Source organism: Lolium perenne, chromosome 7 (assembly GCF_019359855.2).
Source record: "Lolium perenne isolate Kyuss_39 chromosome 7, Kyuss_2.0, whole genome shotgun sequence".
NCBI classification, from domain to species: Eukaryota; Viridiplantae; Streptophyta; class Magnoliopsida; order Poales; family Poaceae; genus Lolium; species Lolium perenne.
Window position 1 is genome coordinate 312,752,641 of NC_067250.2, and position 23,093 is coordinate 312,775,733.

Below are 23,093 nucleotides of genomic sequence, written 5' to 3' on the forward strand. Positions count from 1 at the left end.
AGGTAGGCGGTAAAATAAATGGCGGAGGCAGGGAGGAGAGAGAGTTAGAGCATCTCCACCCGGCGTGCCCAACGCGTTCCTAAACTTTTTTTTTGTGTGTCGTACATTTTTCTTTTCAGTCCCACGATCGTACTAAAGATCGGCGCATATCTTAATACGGTGTTTGGTGTCTCGAGCCCATTTCCGGTCTACATGGGACACTTCGGGCATACCGAACACAACGAGAAGCGAGACGGGGAGTGGCGGGTCCGACACGTCATTGACGCACGAATGACGACCAACTATCACCTACATAGCAACGGTGCAGTTGCCGGGAAAGAGGAACCGTCGCAATGACAATCGCGTCGATCGACGCGCGAACTCCGCGGTGCAACAACCGCAACCCTCTTCGATATTTGCGCCGCCATTAATCCCCGCTCAATAAGACCCGTACGTATGCGCATTCTGATCTCTAATCGGCCGACGCCATTCATCTCTACGACACCATGAGCAACCCTCTCATTGCCATCGGACACCGATAGCGAGGGGAAGCCGCCGGGATGGCGCCATCGGTGGGAAAGAGCTACCACGCCTAGTAGCTCTACTTCCCCGCTGACGGACGGCCACGAGGAGGAGTGGGAGGCCGACAACGGCCAGGAGGAGGAGGAGGAGGATGCCATCGCCGACGATGGCCATGAGGAGGAGGAGGAGGAGGAGGAGGCGGAAGAGGATGGAGATGCCAGGTGGAGACGGCTAGAGGCGGAGGAGGCGGATGAGGAGGCGGTGGAAAAGAAGGAGGCAAGGACTCGGATGAAGGCGAAGGCGGAGGTGCAGCCGGCGAGCACCGACGATGACAAATACATCAAGGACTACTCGTCGAAGGGGGGCACAAGCTCCTCAGACGCGTCAAACACCACTACCTCTTCGGAAGAGGTGACGAGCAGGAACCGCTTCCGTGAGGACAACGACGCAGGGCCATCAAAGAAGAAGTAGTTAGTTCATATTTTTCGAAGTTTTCATGTGTCATTTGTTACAATATGTTGCACTACTTTAAAAATCTCGATTGTACCTACAAATTTCTTCTCTATATTAAAATGAAAATAAAATAAAACAAATAATGGGTTATTTTAATGTTGGCATGAAGAAAAAGTGTCTCCCAAACACTCGATTCGGCTCCATTTGGTGAATGATTTGAGGGATGCGGCTGAAGATGCCTCTTACAAAACTACTGACGAGACGTGTTTGGTTTTTTTAGCAGGAGGGGGCCGTTTGGTAGGTCGCCTTTTCTATACCTAATAATAAAGAAAATAAGATTTTTTGTTGGTCCGTTTTTTATTACCCATGTGTTTCTTTAAAATTACCCACGCTGCCACCGACAAGTCAATCCGAAGCGTTATCAGCGAACGGAAAAGTAAACAACTCGGCCCTTCGTCCCCGCACCTTCACTTTCCAGGTAAAAAGAAAAAACTTTCACTTTCCCCTCAAGTACCAAATCCGCTGTAGTCTGTGGAGCTGTGCGCTGCTGCCGGCCGTGGCGCACATGGCTGCTCTTACTACGAAGACACTGTTGAAATATTGGGCCCATACACATTGGCCCATACTAGATTTCAGATTTCCCTATAAATCTCAAAGCCCACTTAGTGGCAGCCTTGTGAGTTTGAGCCCAAGTTGGTGGCAGCTCACTAGGGAGTGGCAAGAGGTGGAAAGTTTAGTCCCACATGGAAAGTTGGGAGGAAGTTAGACCACCTTATAAGGTGGGTTGTTTCACCACTAGTAAGTGAGTGAGAATAGGAGTGCTACACGCGCGCGCTCCTCCTCCTCCTCGCTCGTCTCGACACGTCACGACGCGCGCGCCGCGCTCGTGGTGAGTGGTGAGTGGTGAGTGGATTGAGCCTCGAGCCGAGACTTTCCTTACTTTTTGCAGCTCAGGAAAACGAACAGAGTTCTAGACGGACGCGTCGCAGTTAGTCGGTTCGGGTCGCTCCCGGGCCGTGGGCTATCTGTAACCGACTCGAAACGTGCGCGCTACGTGGGCGTGCCTAGGGTTTCCTGAGCCTATATAATCTCTTGCCCGGCTACCGCAGAAACACATCTAATACACGAGTTAGGGTTTCCACCTCTCCCTGCTTGCGTCGCCATCGTAGCCTACTCCATCCCGCTCGCCGACGTGCATCGGTGAACGGGAGAGCAGGTCTCCGGAACCACTCGTCCTTGCGATCCTGTACGGGAGAGGGCGAATTAGGTTTTTGGGAAGCGCTCTGCGCGACTGCTCAAGCTCTTCATCACGGGTCGCCTTCCGTCCAAGTCGGGCGGTGCTGCCTACCGTCGTCTTCAACGCCGTCTACTTCGACCCGTCGTCCCCGTCGTCAACAACGTTGTCATCAACAACGTTACTGCCGCGACATCATCTGCTACACCTCCACCGCCACCTCCACCAGATCGGTACGTGCGACATATCTCGATCTATTTAGTGATGGATGCTTTACCGTTTGCGCTGCTGCTACTCATGTTGATTAATGCATCTAGTATGTTTGAGTTTCACATGTTGCTAGTTGCTGCCATCATGTTTTATATTCTGGAATTAATCATGGAAATTGTGCCTAATTATCCAACAATCCAAAAACCTAATTGTAGGCAATTTCCTGAGTTAACAATGGCTGGTTTTTCCGATGCACTGAGGCCGGATAAGTTTACCGGTGTGCACTTTAAGAGGTGGCAGTATAAGGCCATGCTCTGGCTTACTCATCTGAAAGTGTTCGAAGTTACTGATGGTTTACCTGAAGGAACTATATCTGACCAAGATCAGAACAAGTTCAAGGAAAACAATACTCTCTTCGTCGGATGCGTTCCAAGTATTCTTGCTGATCGTCTGTGTGATGTGTACATGCACTTAACAGATGGTAAAGAGCTCTGGGATGCACTAAATGCTAAGTTCGGTGCAACCGATACAGGCAGTGAACTGTACATCATGGAGAGCTTCCATGACATCAGGATGGTTAACAACCGTTCTGCAGTCGAACAAGCTCATGAGATACAGTGCATTGCGAAAGAGCTTGAACTCCTTAAGTGTGCCTTACCTGACAAGTTTGTGGCTGGATGCATCATCGCTAAGTTGCCCCCTTCATGGAGGAACTTTGCCACAACTCTCAAACACAAGAGACAGGAGATATCAGTTGAAAATCTGATAGCATCTCTTGATGTTGAGGAGAAAGCTCGGGCTAAGGATAATACTGAGAAAGGAGAGGGTCAGTCTAGCGCCAACATGGTGCAGAAGAAACCCTACAGCAAGAATAAAGGGAATAACAAGCCCTCCTTCAATAAGCCTATGAAGACTACAACCTTCAAGAAGAAGAAGATGATAAACAAAGCAGATCTGAGCTGCTTTACCTGTGGAGAGACTGGCCACTTTTCTAAGGACTGTCCAGAGAGGGCAGACCGCAAGAAAAAGGCGAGGCAAGTCAACACTGTGACCGCTAGCAATGCTGATGGGTACGATAATCTCTTTACTGTTCTTTCGGTATTTCAATCTCCATGTTGGTGGATTGATACGGGTGCTAATGTTCATGTGTGTGCTGACATATCCATGTTTACTTCTTACCAGGTCGCCCGGGATTCTTCCGTCTTGATGGGGAATGGGTCACATGCTTCTGTTCGTGGTGTTGGCACGGTAGATCTGAAGTTCACTTCGGGGAAGATCGTGCAGCTGAGGAACGTGCAGCATGTCCCTACTATGAACAAGAATCTCGTTAGCGGCTCCCTTCTATGCAGAGATGGGTTTAAGGTTGTTTTAGAGTCGAATAAAGTAGTTGTTTCCAAGTTTGGACAATTTATTGGTAAAGGCTATGAGTGCGGAGGCTTGTTCCGCTTTTCGTTTTCTGATTTCAGTAATAAGTCTGTGAACCATATTTGTGGCAATGTTAGTGATGACACCAGTGTTTGGCATTCTCGTTTATGTCACATTAATTTTGGTTTAATGTCTCGGCTATCCAGTTTAAGTTTAATTCCGAATTTCACCATTGACAAAGGTTCTAAGTGCCATAGTTGTGTGCAATCAAAGCAACCTCGGAAGCCTCACAAGGCGGCCGAGGAGAGAAACTTGGCACCTCTAGAACTCATACATTCTGATCTATGCGAGATGAATGGTGTGTTGACAAAAGGTGGAAAGAGATATTTCATGACATTGATTGATGGTGCGACTAGATTTTGCTATGTTTATTTGTTGCGAACTAAAGATGAAGCTTTAGACTACTTTAAAATTTATAAAGCCGAAGTTGAAAATCAACTAGAGAGAAAGATCAAGCGTCTTAGGTCGGATCGTGGTGGCGAATATTTTCCTAAAATCTTTGATGAATTTTGTGAGGAACATGGCATTATTCATGAGAGGACGCCTCCCTATTCGCCCCAATCAAACGGGGTTGCCGAGAGGAAAAACCGCACACTGACTGACTTGGTGAATTCCATGTTAGCCACTGCTGGTTTATCAAAGGCATGGTGGGGGGAGGCTTTATTGACATCATGGCATGTCCTGAATAGAGTTCCTAACAAGAATAAAGATAAAACCCCTTACGAGGAGTGGGCTGGGAGAAAACCATCACTTTCGTATTTGCGCACATGGGGATGTTTGGCGAAAGTCAATATTCCAATTACTAAGAAGCGCAAACTCGGACCAAAGACAGTGGATTGTATCTTTCTAGGTTATGCTCCGCGGAGTATAGGCTATAGATTTTTAGTAGTTCAATCCGAGGTACCTGATATGCATGTTGATACTATTATGGAATCTCGTGATGCAACATTTTTTGAGAACATGTTTCCTATGAAAGATATGCATAGCATTGCTAGAATTTCTACTGAGATAATTCCTGAGTCTAGTCCATCTAATGAGTATTTTGAACAATCACATGAGAATGTTACTGAGAAGGATGACAATGAAGCTCCTAAACGGAGCAAGAGACGGAGGATTGAAAAATCCTTTGGTGATGATTTCATTGTGTACCTTGTGGATGATACTCCCACGTCCATTGCAGAGGCATTCGCATCTCCAGATGCAGATGACTGGAAAGAAGCTGTCCATAATGAGATGGACTCGATTCTTTCTAATGGAACTTGGGAGCTATCAGAACGACCCCATGGATGCAAGCCTGTAGGCTGCAAATGGGTGTTCAAGAAGAAGCTAAGACCTGATGGTACTATTGAGAAGTACAAGGCGTGGCTTGTAGCTAAAGGCTACACACAGAGAGAAGGCGAAGATTACTTCGACACCTATTCACCTGTCGCTAGACTTACCACCATTCGAGTACTACTGTCCATGGCTACCTCCTATGGTCTTATCGTTCATCAAATGGACGTAAAGATAGCTTTTCTTAATGGAGAGTTGGAAGAGGAAATCTATATGGATCAGCCTGATGGGTTTGTAGTAAAAGGTGAAGAAAGAAAGGTGTGCAAGTTGCTGAAATCTTTATATGGCCTGAAACAAGCACCTAAGCAATGGCATGAGAAGTTTGACAGAACTTTGACTTCTGTAGGCTTTGTTGTCAATGAGGCTGACAAGTGCGTTTACTATCGCCATGGTGGGGGCGAAGGTGTTATACTGTGTTTGTATGTGGATGATATTCTGATATTTGGTACAAACATGAAAGTAATACACGAGGTCAAGTCTTTCTTGTCAAAGTGTTTTGATATGAAAGATCTGGGAGAAGCTGATGTGATTCTGAACATCAAGCTTATTAAGAACGAGAGTGCGATTACTCTAACACAATCCCATTATGTTGAGAAGATCTTGAGCCGGTTCGGCTATATTGATAGCAAGTCTTCTCCAACACCTTATGATCCCAGTGTGACATTACGCAAGAACCGGAGGATTGCCGTAGATCAACTGAGATACTCTCAGATTGTTGGCTCACTCATGTACTTAGCGAGCGCGACTAGACCCGACATCTCTTTTGCTGTTAGCAAGTTGAGTAGGTTCATGTCAAACCCAGGTACTGATCATTGGCATGCACTTGATAGGGTCATGCGCTACCTATGTGGTACAATGAGTTATGGGATTCACTATTCAGGGCACCCAACTGTGCTTGAAGGATATATTGATTCAAATTGGATCTCTGATGTAGCTGATCTCTACGCCACTAGCGGGTATGTATTTACCTTTGGAGGTGGCGCAGTGTCATGGAGATCTTGTAAGCAAACCATATTGACGAGGTCAACTATGGAAGCAGAACTTACTGCTTTGGACACAACCACTGTTGAATCAGAATGGTTGCGTGAGCTCTTGATGGACTTGCCTGTGGTTGAAAAACCTGTACCGGCAATCGTTTTGAATTGTGACAATCAAACTGTAATTGTCAAAGTGAACAATTCTAAGGATAACGCGAAGTCATCAAGACACGTCAAGAGACGTTTGAAGTCTGTCAGGAAATTGCGAAACTCCGGAGTAATAACTGTTACATATATTCAAACAGACAAAAACCTGGCAGATCCCTTTACAAAGGGACTATCACGTAATGTGATAGAAAGTGCATCGAGGGAGATGGGTTTGAGACCCGTTGATGTTACACCATAGTGGTAACCCAACCTTTGTGATCGGAGATCCCGTGAATTAGGACCTGGGAAAAACAAGCTAGTGGTTTAATTGAGGAGAGTATTATGTAACCCTCTCTATGTGAAGATGCACAACTCTCAATTGCTGTAAGGCAGGTTGGCAACAAGCCTTAATGTGTTTATGTTGGCTATTTTAGCAAAGATGCTGTCCTACAGAGCATTCTTGAAATAACACACCTATATGAGTCCGATTGTTAAACGTCGCAATCTATGAGATTTGGGTGATCTCTAGTAAACTCATGAAGAGACCACGAAGTATGACGCATATGCTTCACCCGCGGGGTAGGCTACTGGCAGCCATGTACTGGTTATGACTTTGAGTGAAACCCTGTTCACGCAAAACTTGCAATTCAAGGCTTAGTCCATTGTTCAAGTGTGAATGGATGTAGCTTAAGGTTCTAGGCGGAAGTTCAACTTAACAGTCTCCGCTGAAACACTGGTATATAAACAAGCAGTGAGTATTGGTAAATCTCTAAATGGGGATTTGAGATCTAGTGGGGGATTGTTGAAATATTGGGCCCATACACATTGGCCCATACTAGATTTCAGATTTCCCTATAAATCTCAAAGCCCACTTAGTGGCAGCCTTGTGAGTTTGAGCCCAAGTTGGTGGCAGCTCACTAGGGAGTGGCAAGAGGTGGGAAGTTTAGTCCCACATGGAAAGTTGGGAGGAAGTTAGACCACCTTATAAGGTGGGTTGTTTCACCACTAGTAAGTGAGTGAGAATAGGAGTGCTACACGCGCGCGCTCCTCCTCCTCCTCGCTCGTCTCGACTCGACTCGACACGACACGACGCGCGCGCCGCGCTCGTGGTGAGTGGTGAGTGGTGAGTGGATTGAGCCTCGAGCCGAGACTTTCCTTACTTTTTGCAGCTCAGGAAAACGAACAGAGTTCTAGACGGACGCGTCGCAGTTAGTCGGTTCGGGTCGCTCCCGGGCCGTGGGCTATCTGTAACCGACTCGAAACGTGCGCGCTACGTGGGCGTGCCTAGGGTTTCCTGAGCCTATATAATCTCTTGCCCGGCTACCGCAGAAACACATCTAATACACGAGTTAGGGTTTCCACCTCTCCCTGCTTGCGTCGCCATCGTAGCCTACTCCATCCCGCTCGCCGACGTGCATCGGTGAACGGGAGAGCAGGTCTCCGGAACCACTCGTCCTTGCGATCCTGTACGGGAGAGGGCGAATTAGGTTTTTGGGAAGCGCTCTGCGCGACTGCTCAAGCTCTTCATCACGGGTCGCCTTCCGTCCAAGTCGGGCGGTGCTGCCTACCGTCGTCTTCAACGCCGTCTACTTCGACCCGTCGTCCCCGTCGTCAACAACGTTGTCATCAACAACGTTACTGCCGCGACATCATCTGCCACACCTCCACCGCCACCTCCACCAGATCGGTACGTGCGACATATCTCGATCTGTTTAGCGATGGATGCTTTACCGTTTGCGCTGCTGCTACTCATGTTGATTAATGCATCTAGTATGTTTGAGTTTCACATGTTGCTAGTTGCTGCCATCATGTTTTATATTCTGGAATTAATCATGGAAATTGTGCCTAATTATCCAACAGACAGGTGGGAGAGCTCGGCCCAGGTCTCAGTGGAGAGATTCTGGGCGAGGTCGCCGTGTCCTGGGGCTCGACTTCCTCCCGGCGGCAGCGCCGCGGCGCGCGGCTCCGCCGATTAGGATGGGCGACGCACACGCAGAGTACAAGTTGTGTGGGGAGGACTCTGGTGCATCAGGGCGGAGGTGTTGGGAGGAGCTCTGGCGCTCAGATCTGCTTCAAATCGAGGTCTCCGCGATTTCGCCCAGAACTAACCCGCAGTCCTAAATGTGAGCCACACCCTCGCGTTCGTCTACACTGCTTCCGCCATCCAATCTGCCTCGCGGAGGTCAACTTTTACATCCGCCCCGTGCCATTGTAATTGGTGGCCGTGGACTGCAATGGCGCCGGCCAGGTGCGGATAGGGCAAAATTGATTATTTGCACTCGGACTTCGCCAACAACACCGGATATCAGGCTCTCCGCTGCGCGGCCGTACTATTATAGCAAGAACCAAAATAAGAGGCAGCCTCTCCATTACTAAAAGAAATCCATCTTTTCTGTAACTATCGAATTCAGTGGCTGTGATGTTTCCTTGGCATGGGATGTTCGCGTTTTGTGAACTAACCTAACACGGCAACACCAGATAAGTATACTAGCTATTGGCTAACGATCGTTCAGAGCAAACTGAACAATCACCTCTATGGTTTTGCTAGATATGGTGTTGAAACGGAATGGTTTAGATGATAGTTTAGATAAAATTTGAAAATATAACCAATCTAGCAATTTTAACTGCGTCAATGGTCACACTCTACCTAATCTAATTGGTAGCAACAATACTTATTTTTCTTATAACTTTTTTTGAAAGGTATTCTCTCCATTCAGCAAAATGTAATACGTTCGGAAGAATTTTTTTAGTTTCCAAAATGTCCTAGATTATGGAACACAGTGCTCCTTCCGTTTTTAAAATAATTGCTAAAAAAATAGATGTATCTACACACTAAAACATATATATGTTTATCGTAAAGTGTAAAAAGCATTTTAGTGTTAATTTATCCCGATGCAACGCACGAGCACTTTTTCTATATTTATCTATGTAGCTTGCCGATTCGACTGTTTGAAGGCAGGCATCGGCATTGTTGGCTCCAAGCTCTAGCCATGCTGAGGGTCCGACATATTTTTGATTAGATTTATGTTTATTTGCGTCATACGCGGATATGAAAAAATGATGTTATTTCCTAATAGGACTCAAACTGCCGGTCCCATTGTACCCAAATTGTCACTGGGTTTCGCATGAAGCAGCAGATTACTACTAATCTCACCATTTTACCATTATCAATCATTGAGATCATGGGTATCTGACAAGTTCTAGATAGAGGTAGAAAATAGAGATATAATCATACAAATCTTAAATGTAATTGAAGCACAACATACATGTAAAGTTAGATGCCCATGATGTTGCGAGGCTAGGCATCCGCCCGCGAGGACTACTCACACATGATAATATCAACACTCATAAACATTGTATAGGAAAATTTAAGATTAATACCAAATAGTCTTACAATGCCACCAATTGTGATGAGATTAAAGGTACAAGTAGAATCTGTCAAATCCTAGATGACAGACAACGTTCTTTGCTTCGTACGTACTGGCGGGAAACTTATTACCCTTTGGAATCCGCTTCTTCATTATTTTCAGCAACTTATCAAATCCCTTATCAGTCACACCGTTCTATGCCTTTCATTACAACAATTTCACTGTGCTACCTAGTTTTTTTCAAGCCATCTTCGCAATTTGATACAACAACTTTATGTGATCCTCTAACATCTGCTCAAACTTCGACCTCTTCTTTTCAGTTTTGCAGTCTCTCTTTGCATCAGCAATGGCCCGACCAAGATTATCAGCGGGCTCATCTGATGCCTCTTGATCTTTAGCTTTCCTCGTTGCAGCATCACCATATTCAGGGAATATAAGATAGTTGTCATCATCCTCTTCGTCTCCATTGTTTCCATCATAACCGCTCTTTCTTCGTGCTTGGTCCAGCAATTATAGATGGGCATGAAACCGGACCGAAGCAGGTGGGTGTGAAGGATTGTCGAGTAAGAGTAATCCTTCTTATTCTGACATACACCACATGGACAACACATAAAACCATCCCGATTGTTTTTCTCGGCCACAAAGAGAAAATAATGCAGGCCCGTAATAAACTCGGTAGTGTGTCGGTCATCGTACATCTATTGCTGGCTCATCTGCATTATATAATTAACTATATCAAAAATCATTACAGAATATCATCAATATATAGAGACGCGATGTACATCGACACATGCATTTTATCAATGATAGATGAAAGGATAAAGTTTTTAACCTCGACCGAGGAGGAAAAAGCTTAAGTGTAGCTCGAGCACTTCATATCATGTTTGTTTTGTGCGAACTCAAGTGGCATCATGCTCTTATGCATTTCATCTAACACCTATTATGCATAAGAAGGGAAAACAAACCAACATATAGCTCTCAAAGCTAAGTGTGGCTAACACTCAAACTTGGTAACACTCAAAGCTAAGTGCAGCTCCGAAGAAAAAACCCGTTTTCTACTAATGAAGAGAGAAAAGGGACAAAACGGTATTTTACAGAAAAGGAACGGAAACATAACTATATATTCTAAGAGAAACGGCAAACAAAATGGAGGATCCAATTCAGGTGGAAACGAAAATGGCATGAAAATTCCATAAAAGCATATATAATTTTTTTCCCTCAAATACAACCCAGTGGGGCCTGCATCCTTTTGTCGTTTGCTCCTACACTAGTAGAAAACAGGACTTTGGTTTTTTGCTCCAAAGATCATTACTACCCGTTGTGGTACCAATTCAGACTAAAGGTGTGCATTAGCACTGGTTCGTGCGGCTAGGACGTCGCAGGGGACTAGCCGAGCGTTAGCACCGGTTCGTGCGTGATCTTTAGCACTGTTTCGTGACACGAACCGGTGCTAAAGGTTTGTCGCCAGACACGTGGCAGCCGCGAAAAATTTAGCACGGTTCGTGACACGAACCGGTGCTAAAGCTAAACATTAGCACTCGTTCGTGACACAAACCGGTGCTAAAGCCCCCTTTGCCTATATATTCAGCTCACCCCGGCCAGCCCTCTCGCTCTATATTTTCTCGGTGGAAGGTGTGATGATTGTGTGCTTGTTTGATTTTCTTTCCCATGCACATGAGGCGCTCGATGAAATGTCTGAGAGAATGATGCCTCTTGGTTTCACACAAAACAAAAATGATATGAGATGCCGGAGCGACACTTAAGTTTTCTCCTCTTTCTTTCCTCCTCGACAAGGTAAGCAACTTTACCCTTTCATTTGTACAGTGGTCATTTCACTATTTATATTATGATGTTTTGTAATGGTTTTCTTATAAACTTAATTATATGATGTAGATGAACCGGTGGCAATGGATGTACGTTGACCGACGCCTACCCGGGTTCACTGAAGGCCTAAAAGATTTTCTCCGTGTGGCTGAGGAAAACCCACAGATGGATGGTTTTATGTGTTGTCCATGTGTTGATTGTTGTAACTTAAAGCAATACCCTAAATGGCAAGTCCTTCACTCCCACCTGCTTTGGAAAGGTTTCATGCACAGCTATAATTGTTGGACCAAGCATGGAGAAAGAGAGGTTATGATGGAAGACAATGAAGAAGAAGAAGAGGAGGATGATGATATGTACCCTAACTACGGTGATACTACAACAGGGCATGATGAAGATGAAGAGGCAGGGGGAGCTGAAGACGAAGAGACATCAGATGAGCCCATTGATGATGTTCTTCGTCGGGCCATTGTTGATGCACACAGAGAAGCAGAAACTGAAAACGAGAAGGGGAAGTTAAAGGGCATGTTAGAGGATCACAAAAAAAGAAGTACCCAACTTATGAAGATGGAAACACAAAGCTCGATACCACACTGGAGTTGCTGCAATGGAATGCAGAGGCTAGTAAATGTGACAAGGCATTTGAGAAGTTACTGAAAATAATAAAGAAGAAGCTTCCAAAGGATAAGGAATTGTCTGACAGTACATACGAAGCAAGAAGGTTCTCTGCCCTCTAGGATTAGAGGTGCAGAAGATACATGCATGCATTAATGATTGCATCATCTACCACAGTGAGGAGTACAAAATTTTGGAAAAATGTCTGGTATGCACTGCACTGCGGTATAAGATCAGACGAGATGACCCTGGTGATGTTGAGGGTGAGCTCCCAGGAAGAGGGTTCCTGGCTTCCTGCCAAGGTTATGTGGTATGCTCCTATAGTACCACGGTTGAAACGTCTGTTCAGAAATAAAGGATAGTGTATAGTGTGTTGTAATCTAAACATGCTTAATTAGCTCGAAACGGTCTTCGTTGTTGGACTTTAATTACTATTGTAGTCGTTGTCATCGAACTTACTTATGTGATATCGATGCTATATATCTTTTAGGTTTATTATTATTATTATCTTGCTTTAATTTCTGTGAGCATGTATGCATGTGAATCCTCTAATTTTTTCCATTGCATTATATTATACTAATAATGGCTTGTATCCATAGAGATGACGTACTATGTGGTGTTCTAGGGGCAGGTTCCAGGAGTCTACGAGAAGCGGGAGGACTGTAAGAAACATGTGCACAAGTTTAGCGGCAAATGGTACAAACGATACGCGACTAGAGGCGGTTGCCAAGTGGAGGAACCACCAGTCGAACAAGAGCAAGATGAAGACCTTCGTTGTGCTCTCGCTCTTGCTCAACATCATCGCGGCGGTACTCTATTTCATCCTAGTGTAGGTGACGGTCGGTGCCACTGCATTTGTATCTTGGGATGATGAACTTTGTATGAATTAAGACTTCTATGTAAAATTTGACACTTGGCACTATATGTGTATCTCGATCGGGCTGTATGTAATGTGATGATGATGTTTATATTATATTTGTGCAATGTACATGTTGTTTATATTATATATGTATACTACTGACCTGTATAATATTTGTATATTGTTGTATATAACATGTATATGTATACCAGGCAGTACAAAATCATGTATACAGGTAAATAATTATGTGGCGCACCTAAAACTAACTATGTGGTGCACCTATTTCTGTGACGCACCGTGGCCAATGCGCCACATCTTGTCATGTTTCTGTGGCGCATGGGCCGCGGTGCGCCACGAAAAGATAATATTCGTGTATGGGTAGGTGCGTCATAGAATTCTAATTTTTATGGCGTGTATTCTGTGGCGTACCGCCCGTGCGCCACAAAATATAGATTTGTGACCCTTTCCCTACTCGTCGCCGTTTAGTAACATTATTAGTAGATAACCCTTCCTACTGACGCACCAGATCGTACTACCCGTGGTGCATGGCCATGCGCTACTAGTATCACATCATTGGTAGTAACTTAACCATGTAGCATAAGGTTGGTGCGCAATTGACACGTGCACACACCATTGACACACGACAAGGTTGCACCATTGGTCTTTACTAGAAGGACCGTGCGCGCTTTGCTGCGCCGTTTTCCGATGTTTGTGCCAACCGAGGATTTCAGTGGATGCCGCTATTTTGTTATTGGGGAAATATTGGTTGATGCATTGCACGCCAGTCGGGGTAGTATTCCCTTTCCTCTTGTAGCAGGATAAAGCGATTATCCGTAGAAGATATGTTTTACACTGAAAAGCGGATTCCGTTATCAGCGCATAATTAACTAAATTGCTGCCGACTAAGTTCGATCAAAAAAAAAGTGGGCGTAAATCTAACCTAGCCAGAGCTGACAGAGCTCACTGTATAACCATAATCAGCAATGGTATGGGCAAATGAACAAAGTCAAAAGAATCAAAAGAGACGGTGCAGGTGCTTCTTGCTTCTCGGACCAGAACGCCAATGCTGGAAAAATCATAGCTCATAGACTTGAGGGCACTCACAACGATTGCTGAATCAGGCTCAAAGATGACCTTATGTATACCCAGATCAGCAGTTGCTTCGACAGCAACAACACATGATTCGGCTTCAGCTTGGATAGCACTGTTCAGGTGCTTTAGTTTCCCGCTCCAGCCCCAATGGCTTCTCCCTGGTCAGTTCTAGCAATGAAACCCCAAGCACCAGTTCCATCCAGCGCTATCATAGAATGCTGCACCAAAATTAACTTTGACAGCACCCTCAGGAGGTTTAGACCATGGCTGCTCAATTAAAGAAACCACGACCGGCTGCTGATGCTTCTCCGCAGAAAATTCAGTCAAGTATTTAGAATCAAAGCACGTACCTCATCAACAGATTTATCCTTCTCGCCCGCATTGGCCTTGTTTCTTGATGTAAGGACGGAAAAGCCCCGAAGGGATGAGTAAGTCGCAGTATTCACTCACAATGCTTTTGCAGCTCCAGGTACCTCCGCCACGATGCACTATTCCCCCTCCGGTACAACCGCTCAACCTGCACATTCGAATCCAAACACGAATCTATGAATCAATCGAAGTATCAAACCCAAAGAGCAAAAAAATCATCTAATATACAAAAAGATCACCTTCACTATGGACAAAAAGATACAAATTTCTGATTGAAGGTAAAAAAATTGTTTCAGTACATCACAAGACTTAAGAAAACAAGAACTACTCCCTCCGTTCCATAATGTAAGCCGTTTTTACCAAACTATTTTAGTTTGCTAAAACGGCTCACATTATGATTGTGTGACAAAATGGTAAAGGTTGCACAATAACTTGTAATGTCAAGGAAAGCTCTGGTGCAAAGACCACAAAGTATGGCTACAGTATATCTATATATGTTTGATGTTTATTTAGCCATCCGAGCCACTGGTAAAATATCTGAGGAGTTACCAATGCAGAATTTGCAGAAGCGTGATATTCTTGCAGATATTGGTGGTTGTAGAACTTCTGGTCTATTGTGCAGGGATTCCAGGAAGGTGCAGAACCTTGGTGATAGTTTGGGGAATAAGTAGCCGAGGGGCATCCAGAAGCTTGTTCGGCACCGGCAGCAGAAGGCCATCCAGCGACTGGGAAGCTTGGCTACAGGCCTGAGGATGTGCATAAAGCGAGACTTGTGATCATAGCTGAGCGGCTGGCATGGCAGTGTGATGGGGACAACAGCCGATGCACGGAATCGATGCTGCCACACCACGAATCCAACCTGAATGACAGTACACGCAATTTACATGCACAATCTCTCACAATCAATTCATCTTTCTCTCGGATAAATATATAATTGTCGAGGTCCAACTATGCAGACATTGCAAGCTCCAACATGACATGCCAGATCGTAACATGGAAGTAAAGTATAGATGCATCAGCAAAATAGAGAACCTGAAGGAATAAAATCTAGCTAGAAGCGCAAGGAGCACCATGATACTTTTTTTTTATAATGACCATGATACTTATGTACTATATAATATGCATAATCACAAGAACACATATGACAACGTGCATTCTTGAAGTTGCTAATGCAATTTTGAAACAAATTACTTCCTGATATTTTTGTTCGCTACTGCTGAACAACCAACACCACCATAGTTTTTTCCTTGCTAGTTACCAAAACCCCAAGCAACTAATTTTCATTAATTCAGTGTGGTATTGAGTTTGCTGTGAAGCTTGTGGTTCCTTCCCACTTCATTTTGAACCCCAATTGTGAAGCTTGTATATCTTATTTGTCCCCCAAAAAAATGTACATCATATTTTTCAAGGATATCACAAGGTAGCAGTTAATATATTCAGTTGATCAATTGATCTCTTCATGTAGCTGTTAATATATTAACTAAACTGATGTCTACTTCCACGGCAAGATCGAAGAGAAGCGTGGTGTGACAGTTACAGGTAATGGAAATGCAGAGGTAAGAGTATCACCCTCAATGTCTAGTGGCATTCATTCTAAACCAACCTCATGTGGGCATACTGCACAAATCACAAATGCCAGCTGCTGTGAGCACTTCATGGGACGAACACTGGGGCCTGCTAAGAAAATCAAACAGCCAATACTCTTATCACTATATTTTGATTCCACTGCTCAAATAAATTAACCCATAAACATTGAAGTACCCAAACAAACCAGCAGTCAACACTCCCTTTCCATATTGGTACCCAAACAAAGTTATTTCAAGGTCTCTTTGGTTGCAGCAGGTACAGTACCACCTGCACATCTCTCCATGAGCTAACTGAACCAAGAAACTGGTAACCGAGATTTTGATACCCAATTGGAGGCCGACTTGGAGCGCTGAGCTCACCACCAGTCAAACACTAAAACCGCCACAGAACCTTGACCACCAGCACAACCGGGCACGACGTGATGGCTGGGCACAACAACAGAGTACATAAAGAAGAGAGTGAGAGGCTGGTGTACATACCAGGGTTGGAGTTGAAGTGATGTGGTCACCACATGGCAGTTGTGGTATGGCCAAGTCGCCTTCATCACACTGCGCGGCGCCCGAGGTAGTAGCCGAAGATTAGTCGACCAATCCGCAGTAGCCAGGACCTGTCGGGTTCTACTGACGACACCCTCCGTCCAGCCGGTACAGGAACTCGAGGCCAGGGCGTCGAAGTTGCTGAAGATGAGCACAAGCAAGAATAGAGGTCACGCAGATGGGCATGCTGGCAGTTGCAGGACCTGTGGGAGGTGGCGCCGATGACCGCCAGACCGCCATATCGGCGAACCGAACCCGGGTAGGGTTGGCCGCGGCCCATGGGGACTGAAGGTCGGCGCATCTGCGGGTAAATGGCAGAGGAGATAGAGAGGGGGCCGAGCTGGCGATTGATACGCTGATTAGTGGTGGAGGAGGCTAGAATCGGAGCGGCGGTGGTGGCAGCAGCCGTGGTATGTTTCCCTTTTTTCAGGTGGACGGCGGCGTTGATTTGGGAAGAGGGAGGAGATCGATTGCGTCGCGTAGGAAGGAAAGGGCGTGTCGTCCCACAAGCCCAAACAAGCACCGCCTCCGATTCTACCGACAACCAAGCGGTAGGCCCAAGGAAAACGACGTTCCGAGCAACCACAGGCTCTCGAAACACTCGGAGCTTAGAGCTCTTAGAGCAAGTACAATAGAGTCCAGTCAGCTGACTATAAGACATTAAATAATATATTTTAGATGAATTGGAGGAGAGAGAAGAGGAGAGAGAAAAGAGGTGGGCTACTATGCAATAGCCAGCTCTTGCACGTGCTCCTAGGCACTTTGTGAGAGTGAAAGATGGGCCATATGTTAGTAAAGTGCTTCATTCTTATAGCCAACTATTATACATGTTAGCTATATGATAACTACAAATGATATGGCATCTTGTTATAGCCAGCAGTTGGCTATACTATTGGAATTGCTCTGAGTAGATTCTTTTTTTCTTAAAACGTACCTTACCTATGGCGCATAGGTTTGGTGTGCAACTGGCAATGTAGCTCATTTGACTACACAGTTTTTTTAGAACATAGGTAGAAATTATGTAAAAAGTTGCAAAAAAAACATATAAATAGATATATTTGACTACACAACTTTAAAATAACTACATACCATTAATGTCCTGGCTCCGCCACTGGCAACTGGCATGTGCCAGTGACACACGACAGGGTTGCACCACTGGTCTTTATTCTGTTTTTTTAAACGGATCCAGTGGCCCAAACGAAGAACATGCACGCGGTGGACGAGAACTAAATTAAATTCAATAAAGCACGTGAAATTTTAGAAATATTTCATTCATTCAAAGATAATCCATATATAAAACTATACTTCATTCATTCAAAGATAATTCATATAGAAAACTAAACAGAAGGGGAAAAACTGAACCCTAACTGCGGCAGACACGCTCCCTGCATCAGCGTCGGCGACGCCTCTACCTACTCCTCGTCCTTGTCCTAGATTCGGTCAACGACCATGGGAAATGGCACAGGACACCAAAGTGGGAGATACAGGAACATGACTAATGTAAGAAGCTCTGGCCACCAATGCCCGTGCAGGTTCCGCGCCTTCCGCATCACTGTTGGTGGAGAAGTTCAGGCGGCATCGCAACGGTGAACAACGGCATTGATGACCATGGCTTCTGCCCCCGGTCAGCGTTACGCGACACGCGCTCAAGGCTATCGGTCCACACACGCTCCAGGTTAGTCAATGTCGGGGCATGAGCCTAGGCGGTGTGGCAGCAGACATCGACGACATTGATGGCCATGGATGTTGCGACCGGTCAGCCTTTTGCCACACACACACTCAAGGATCGCTGAAAGGGTCCAAAGTTGAGCGTCGACAAGGCGCGCACGGCTGGTCCTTCCTGTCATAGTGGGAAGTAGCCACTAGTGGTGCACATCTTTGGGAAGCACCACATGTATGTGGCCACTAAAAAATCTTTGTTACCCCGAACCACACACCCCAGGGGCGCACCCCGGCCAACCCTAGCCACGCTTAGTAGTGGCGCACCCATGGTATAGGGTTCTCCGCTGGTAATGCCATGCTGGTGGCTCACCCTTTTCTGGCGTGCCACGGTGGTGCGACACTTGTAATCCTTCTAAGTATAGCCCGATTTCTAGTAGTGCATGATTTAAATTTCAGTGGATGCATCCATCACTAAAGACGTCTCCACCACTCCACCAAAATATGGTTTTTTAATAATAAAGTTATCTAAGCTATGGGATTACTATCCTTTTTTCCCCTTCAAAATAGGACTAAGGGACTGATCACATATCCTACATCATAATCATGAGCATGGTTTCCCTCAACAAAAAAAAAATCATGAGCATGGTCTGGAATTTCAGTTTGGTATTATTTCAGCCGCTGTTGAAACCACTTACTTCCCTTTTCATTTTGTCCAAAGTGCCAATTTACTGAAATGTCTGAAATATTTTGACCAAAAGGTAATTATTTAAGGTCTACTGAAATCACTTGAAATTCAGTGATTTTTGATGAAATCTCACTGAAAATGATTTCCATGACTATTTTCGTGGCTAATATTTGTAGTAAGTCAAATTCCACCCAATTTATCATGGTTATAATAGCTCCAAGCTGAAGTTGTACTGCCATAAAGATCCATCAGGCACGCAACTCTTTTTGTCTGAGCTCTGAAGAAAAAGAACACGCAACTAACTGTCTTGAACTGCAGCTGTATATGGTTTGCCTACCGCCTTGCTGCCAAATGGTAGAACCGAAATCCGACGATTAACTCGAGGCAATAACCTCTGAGGAGTCACAATCCATGCACCAACATTTTCAACTCAGGCATCCAATAATTCCACTTCTTAAGAAGCATGTGGCAACGTCACTAGATATTTTGATCCATGTGATACTTGGATCTGGCTGTTGACGATTGCAGAACATGTACACTAATGCATACATCACATTTTTTTTTTACGAATTCACATAAGTTTTATTTCGCGGGAAAGACGTTACACGACATACTCCTACAAATGGCACCGGCTGTTTGAAAAGGGAGTATAGTCATACAATTTTTCTTTTGAAGCTGATATATATGGTCATACAAATTGCAGCTGCCTCGCTTTTACTGCCAGATGATTGTGTTTATAACTTCAGATTAACGAGCAACTGTGGCCAAGTTCAGACCGAAATGCACGCTCAATGATACAAGAACTTTAACATTATATATAAATCACAATAAATTTAATCATCGACTTGATCCGAGCTAATTAAGCACAAGTTTACACCCATGCATGAAATTAATACAACATATTTGCCAACAGCCATCACATGCTAGCGTACACGTGCATGATCGTTTTGTTTTTGAAAGAACACATGCATGATCATATCTTGACGCCATTCCCTCCAAACCTCCTGACGTAGGGGTCGCGCATGGTCTGCACCGGCACCACTGGCATGGCGCCGAACACCCCGAAGTTCATGCTGCTCTGGTCGTCCATCAGCGAGTACTCCTCCACCTCCGAGCTGTCCGTGCGCCGCTCGTCCTCCTTGTCGTCTTCTTCCTCGTCCCCCTCGGCGGAGTACACGCTGCTCTCGTTCTCCATTAGGTGGTCCGCGTACTTGACGCTCTTCAGCCTCACCGCCGGCTGGGCCTGCACGCCGCTGTCCCCCTTACCCGCCGCCGGTGCCGCGCCATCGACGGCTTTAGTCTCGCCGCGCAGGATGCGCACGACGGCTCGCATGTCGGGCCGCCGCTCGGGCTCCCCCTGCACGCAGAGCGCGGCGGCCTCGAGCATGCGCGCCAGCTCCGCCATGTCGTAGTTTCCCCGGAGGCGCACGTCCACGAGGTCCCCGAGCCGGCCGCGCGCGATGAGCGGCTCCGCCCACTCGGTGATGGTGCGCTTGGCCCCGGACGGCAGCCGCTCGATGGGCTTCCTGCCAGACACCAGCTCCACGAGGAGGATCCCGAAGCTGTACACGTCGCAGGCCCCGGAGACCTTGCCCCACATGGCGTACTCCGGCGCGAGGTAACCCAGCGTGCCCTTGACCCTGGTGGTCATGTGCGAGACGCCGTCGGGCACGAGCTTGGCGAACCCGAAGTCGGCGACCAGGGGCGCGAAGTCGGAGTCGAGGAGCACGTTGCTGGCCTTGATGTCCCGGTGGATGATGCCCGGGGACGCCTCGTGGTGGAGGTGCACGAGCGCCTCGGCGGCCCCGAGCGCCACCCCGAAGCGCCTGCGCCAGTCGAGCGCGTGCTCGGCGCCGGCGGCGAACTGGCCGTGGAGGTGGGAGAGGAGGGAGAGGTTGGGCATGTAGTCGTAGACGATCATGCGGTGGTCGGCGCCCGACGCGCAGTAGCCGCGGAGGCCGAGGAGGTTGCGGTGGCGGACGCGGGCCAGCACCTCCACCTCCACCGCGAACTCCATCTCGGCCTTGGAGGCGTTGGCGTTGGGCTTGAGGCGCTTGACGGCGATCTGCACGCCGTCGGGGGTCTTGCCCCAGTAGACGGACCCGAAGCCGCCCTCGCCCAGCTTGTTCTCCTCGCTGAACCCGCCCGTGGCCGCGTGCAGCTCCTTGTAGGTGTAGATCCTCCACGCGCTGCCGCCGCCGCTCGCCGCCCCCAGCACCGACGACGGCGTCGCGAAGCCCGGCTCCACCTTCTCCGACCCGCCGCAGCAGGAGCTCCCGGCGCCCATGGTGGATGATTAGCTGATGCTTCGGAGTGAACGAAGTTGGTAGGTCGTCTGGTGCAGAGTTACGAGGCAAGTGTCAAGGTACTTATCGCAGGGGCCGCCGTGTCCGGCCGGCGGGTCGGAAATCTTTATGCGGCGGGGGACGTCAGCTTCGGGCTGACCTGGTATCGCCCATCTCCATGTGGAAGAATGGCATTGGGCGACGACCTGCGTATGGAGAAGCAACCGTTTGATGGAGCGCCAATTGCAGCGAGGCAGGGGCGCCAAGAAACACTTGAATAAGTCGTGCAGCTGTTCCATATGAACTCCTGGTGCTTTCCAGCCACAAAGGCCCAAACATGAGTCCAGTGCTTGCTCACTATACGCGAACTGCTCCTGGCCTACTTTTTTCTCGCTTAGAGGCTTAGCCCAACAACGCCAATCGCGAACCCATACCACGACTACTAGGTGGGATTGCCTGGCCCGAACTATTGATTTATTTTTACTACAAAAAATCATTAATGTAAAAAAAAAAAATTTAAAATATGAGATTCTAAATAAATTAGTATGATAAAAACAAGCAAATGTCCTAACTTGTACATCCTTGTACCCTTGAATGGCTAATGCCAGTTCACCTGAAAATTTGACCTTCATATATCAGATCCATGAGTAATGCCATTTCACGAGGGAGAGAAGAAGGAATTTAACTTCAAACCATAGACCAATCCTACTCTCGAGAAATTTCTATTTGCTACCACTAAGCTAGATGGTCCTACTCGTGAAATGTTTGTTCAGATATTTGTTAGGAACGAGTGTTATAAAATTATATAAAGAAGCATGGCATTTAAAGATACTAAAAACTTAAAATTAAAACGTAAAAACATTATACCACTTCTAAGTGCCACATATTAATTTGTAGATGAATGTGATTTTGTTATCTTGAAATGGATGACTGGGTTTTATTCATGGCTTAGTTCAACAAAATTGAAAATAATAAATATATAAAAGTGATTTTATGTTCAAGAAAAATAGATTATGTTTCAACAATAGTCCATTTGTAATGGTGAATTGCATACATGTGAAGTTTTAATAATATAAATGGAATTTTGTTTAGATGTCATGAAATAAGTACTACTTATGATAATTGTCCTATTAAAACTAGTTAGGATCTAATAAAACAATGACTTTCAAAAGTAAAAATATTTAGTAGATCACTATCATCACTGGCGAAGCTTCTTTAGGGAAAATCTGGGCCATGGCCCGCCCTTATATTTTGTTAAAAGATAATTATGTATGTGTATTAGAGGCCCAGCCAACCAGCTCCTGGCCAGCCCTTCATGCTGCCTTCCAGACTTCGCCAGTGCAGTACAGGCTAGGCAGCCACTGCCGGCTGCCCGCAACCAGGCCCATGGGGGCAGGGGTTTGGTAGAATACAGGATGCACGGCAACACTAGCGGCAGACCAGAGACTGAATCGAGCGAGTTAATCAAGCCCCTTCTTAGTATCTAATTTTGCTTTCGTTCTTTACGTTTTTAAATGCTAACAACCAACAACCATCATCCATGAGAAAGATTAGTCAGAGAAGAAATAAATATTTTGCTTTAACAAGAAAAAAAGATGAAATACGTGAAGTTGAGGAAGGTCCAGCATCTAATATTTTCGCCATGCTTGAATTGGAACAAGAGAACCAGTAATACTGACTAATTTCTAGCGAAGCGGTATGATTCAAGAAAAAATTCCTTTTCTCCTTTCACTTGGCCCGCCCATCATTCTCTTTGAAGCTCCGCCGCTGGCTATCATGTCCATTGGTTCCCCTTAGCGATATGTGCAGTCTATGTATTCTTTCATCGTATTAGTGAGTACAGTTTGCTCGTTATTTATGTTGTTGTGTGTATAGTGATGGCACATGTAAAGGACATGGTTCTGTTGGCCCATGTCTATCCACACGTAGTACTAT

The 23,093-nt window shown here is 46.0% G+C and overlaps 2 protein-coding genes across 7 annotated transcripts; both read right to left on the reverse strand.

Annotated features, from left to right (window-relative positions):
- Positions 1–13,811: 13,811 nt before the first annotated feature.
- On the reverse strand, positions 13,812–17,016 carry LOC127311524 (uncharacterized). 6 transcript variants are annotated; one of them, XR_011749851.1, is made up of 5 exons: positions 16,470–17,012; positions 16,007–16,257; positions 14,953–15,262; positions 14,385–14,551; positions 13,812–14,239 (listed from the first exon to the last, which is right to left on the reverse strand). XR_011749851.1 is itself a non-coding variant. In XM_071824728.1 (4 exons), exons 2-4 carry the CDS (start codon positions 16,058–16,060, stop codon positions 14,547–14,549), a joined length of 369 nt encoding a protein of 122 aa, XP_071680829.1. In that variant the 5' UTR covers positions 16,061–16,257; positions 16,470–17,012; the 3' UTR covers positions 13,812–14,546. The 6 variants fall into 6 exon arrangements, 1 of the variants encoding a protein (XP_071680829.1); XR_011749849.1 differs by having other exon boundaries at positions 13,812–14,252; XR_011749850.1 differs by having other exon boundaries at positions 13,812–14,267.
- A 2,649-nt stretch (positions 17,017–19,665) lies between these two features.
- On the reverse strand, positions 19,666–21,193 carry LOC127313808 (PTI1-like tyrosine-protein kinase At3g15890). Its single transcript, XM_051344271.2, has one exon. It carries the CDS (start codon positions 21,158–21,160, stop codon positions 19,847–19,849), a length of 1,314 nt encoding a protein of 437 aa, XP_051200231.1. The 5' UTR covers positions 21,161–21,193; the 3' UTR covers positions 19,666–19,846.
- Positions 21,194–23,093: the final 1,900 nt, after the last annotated feature.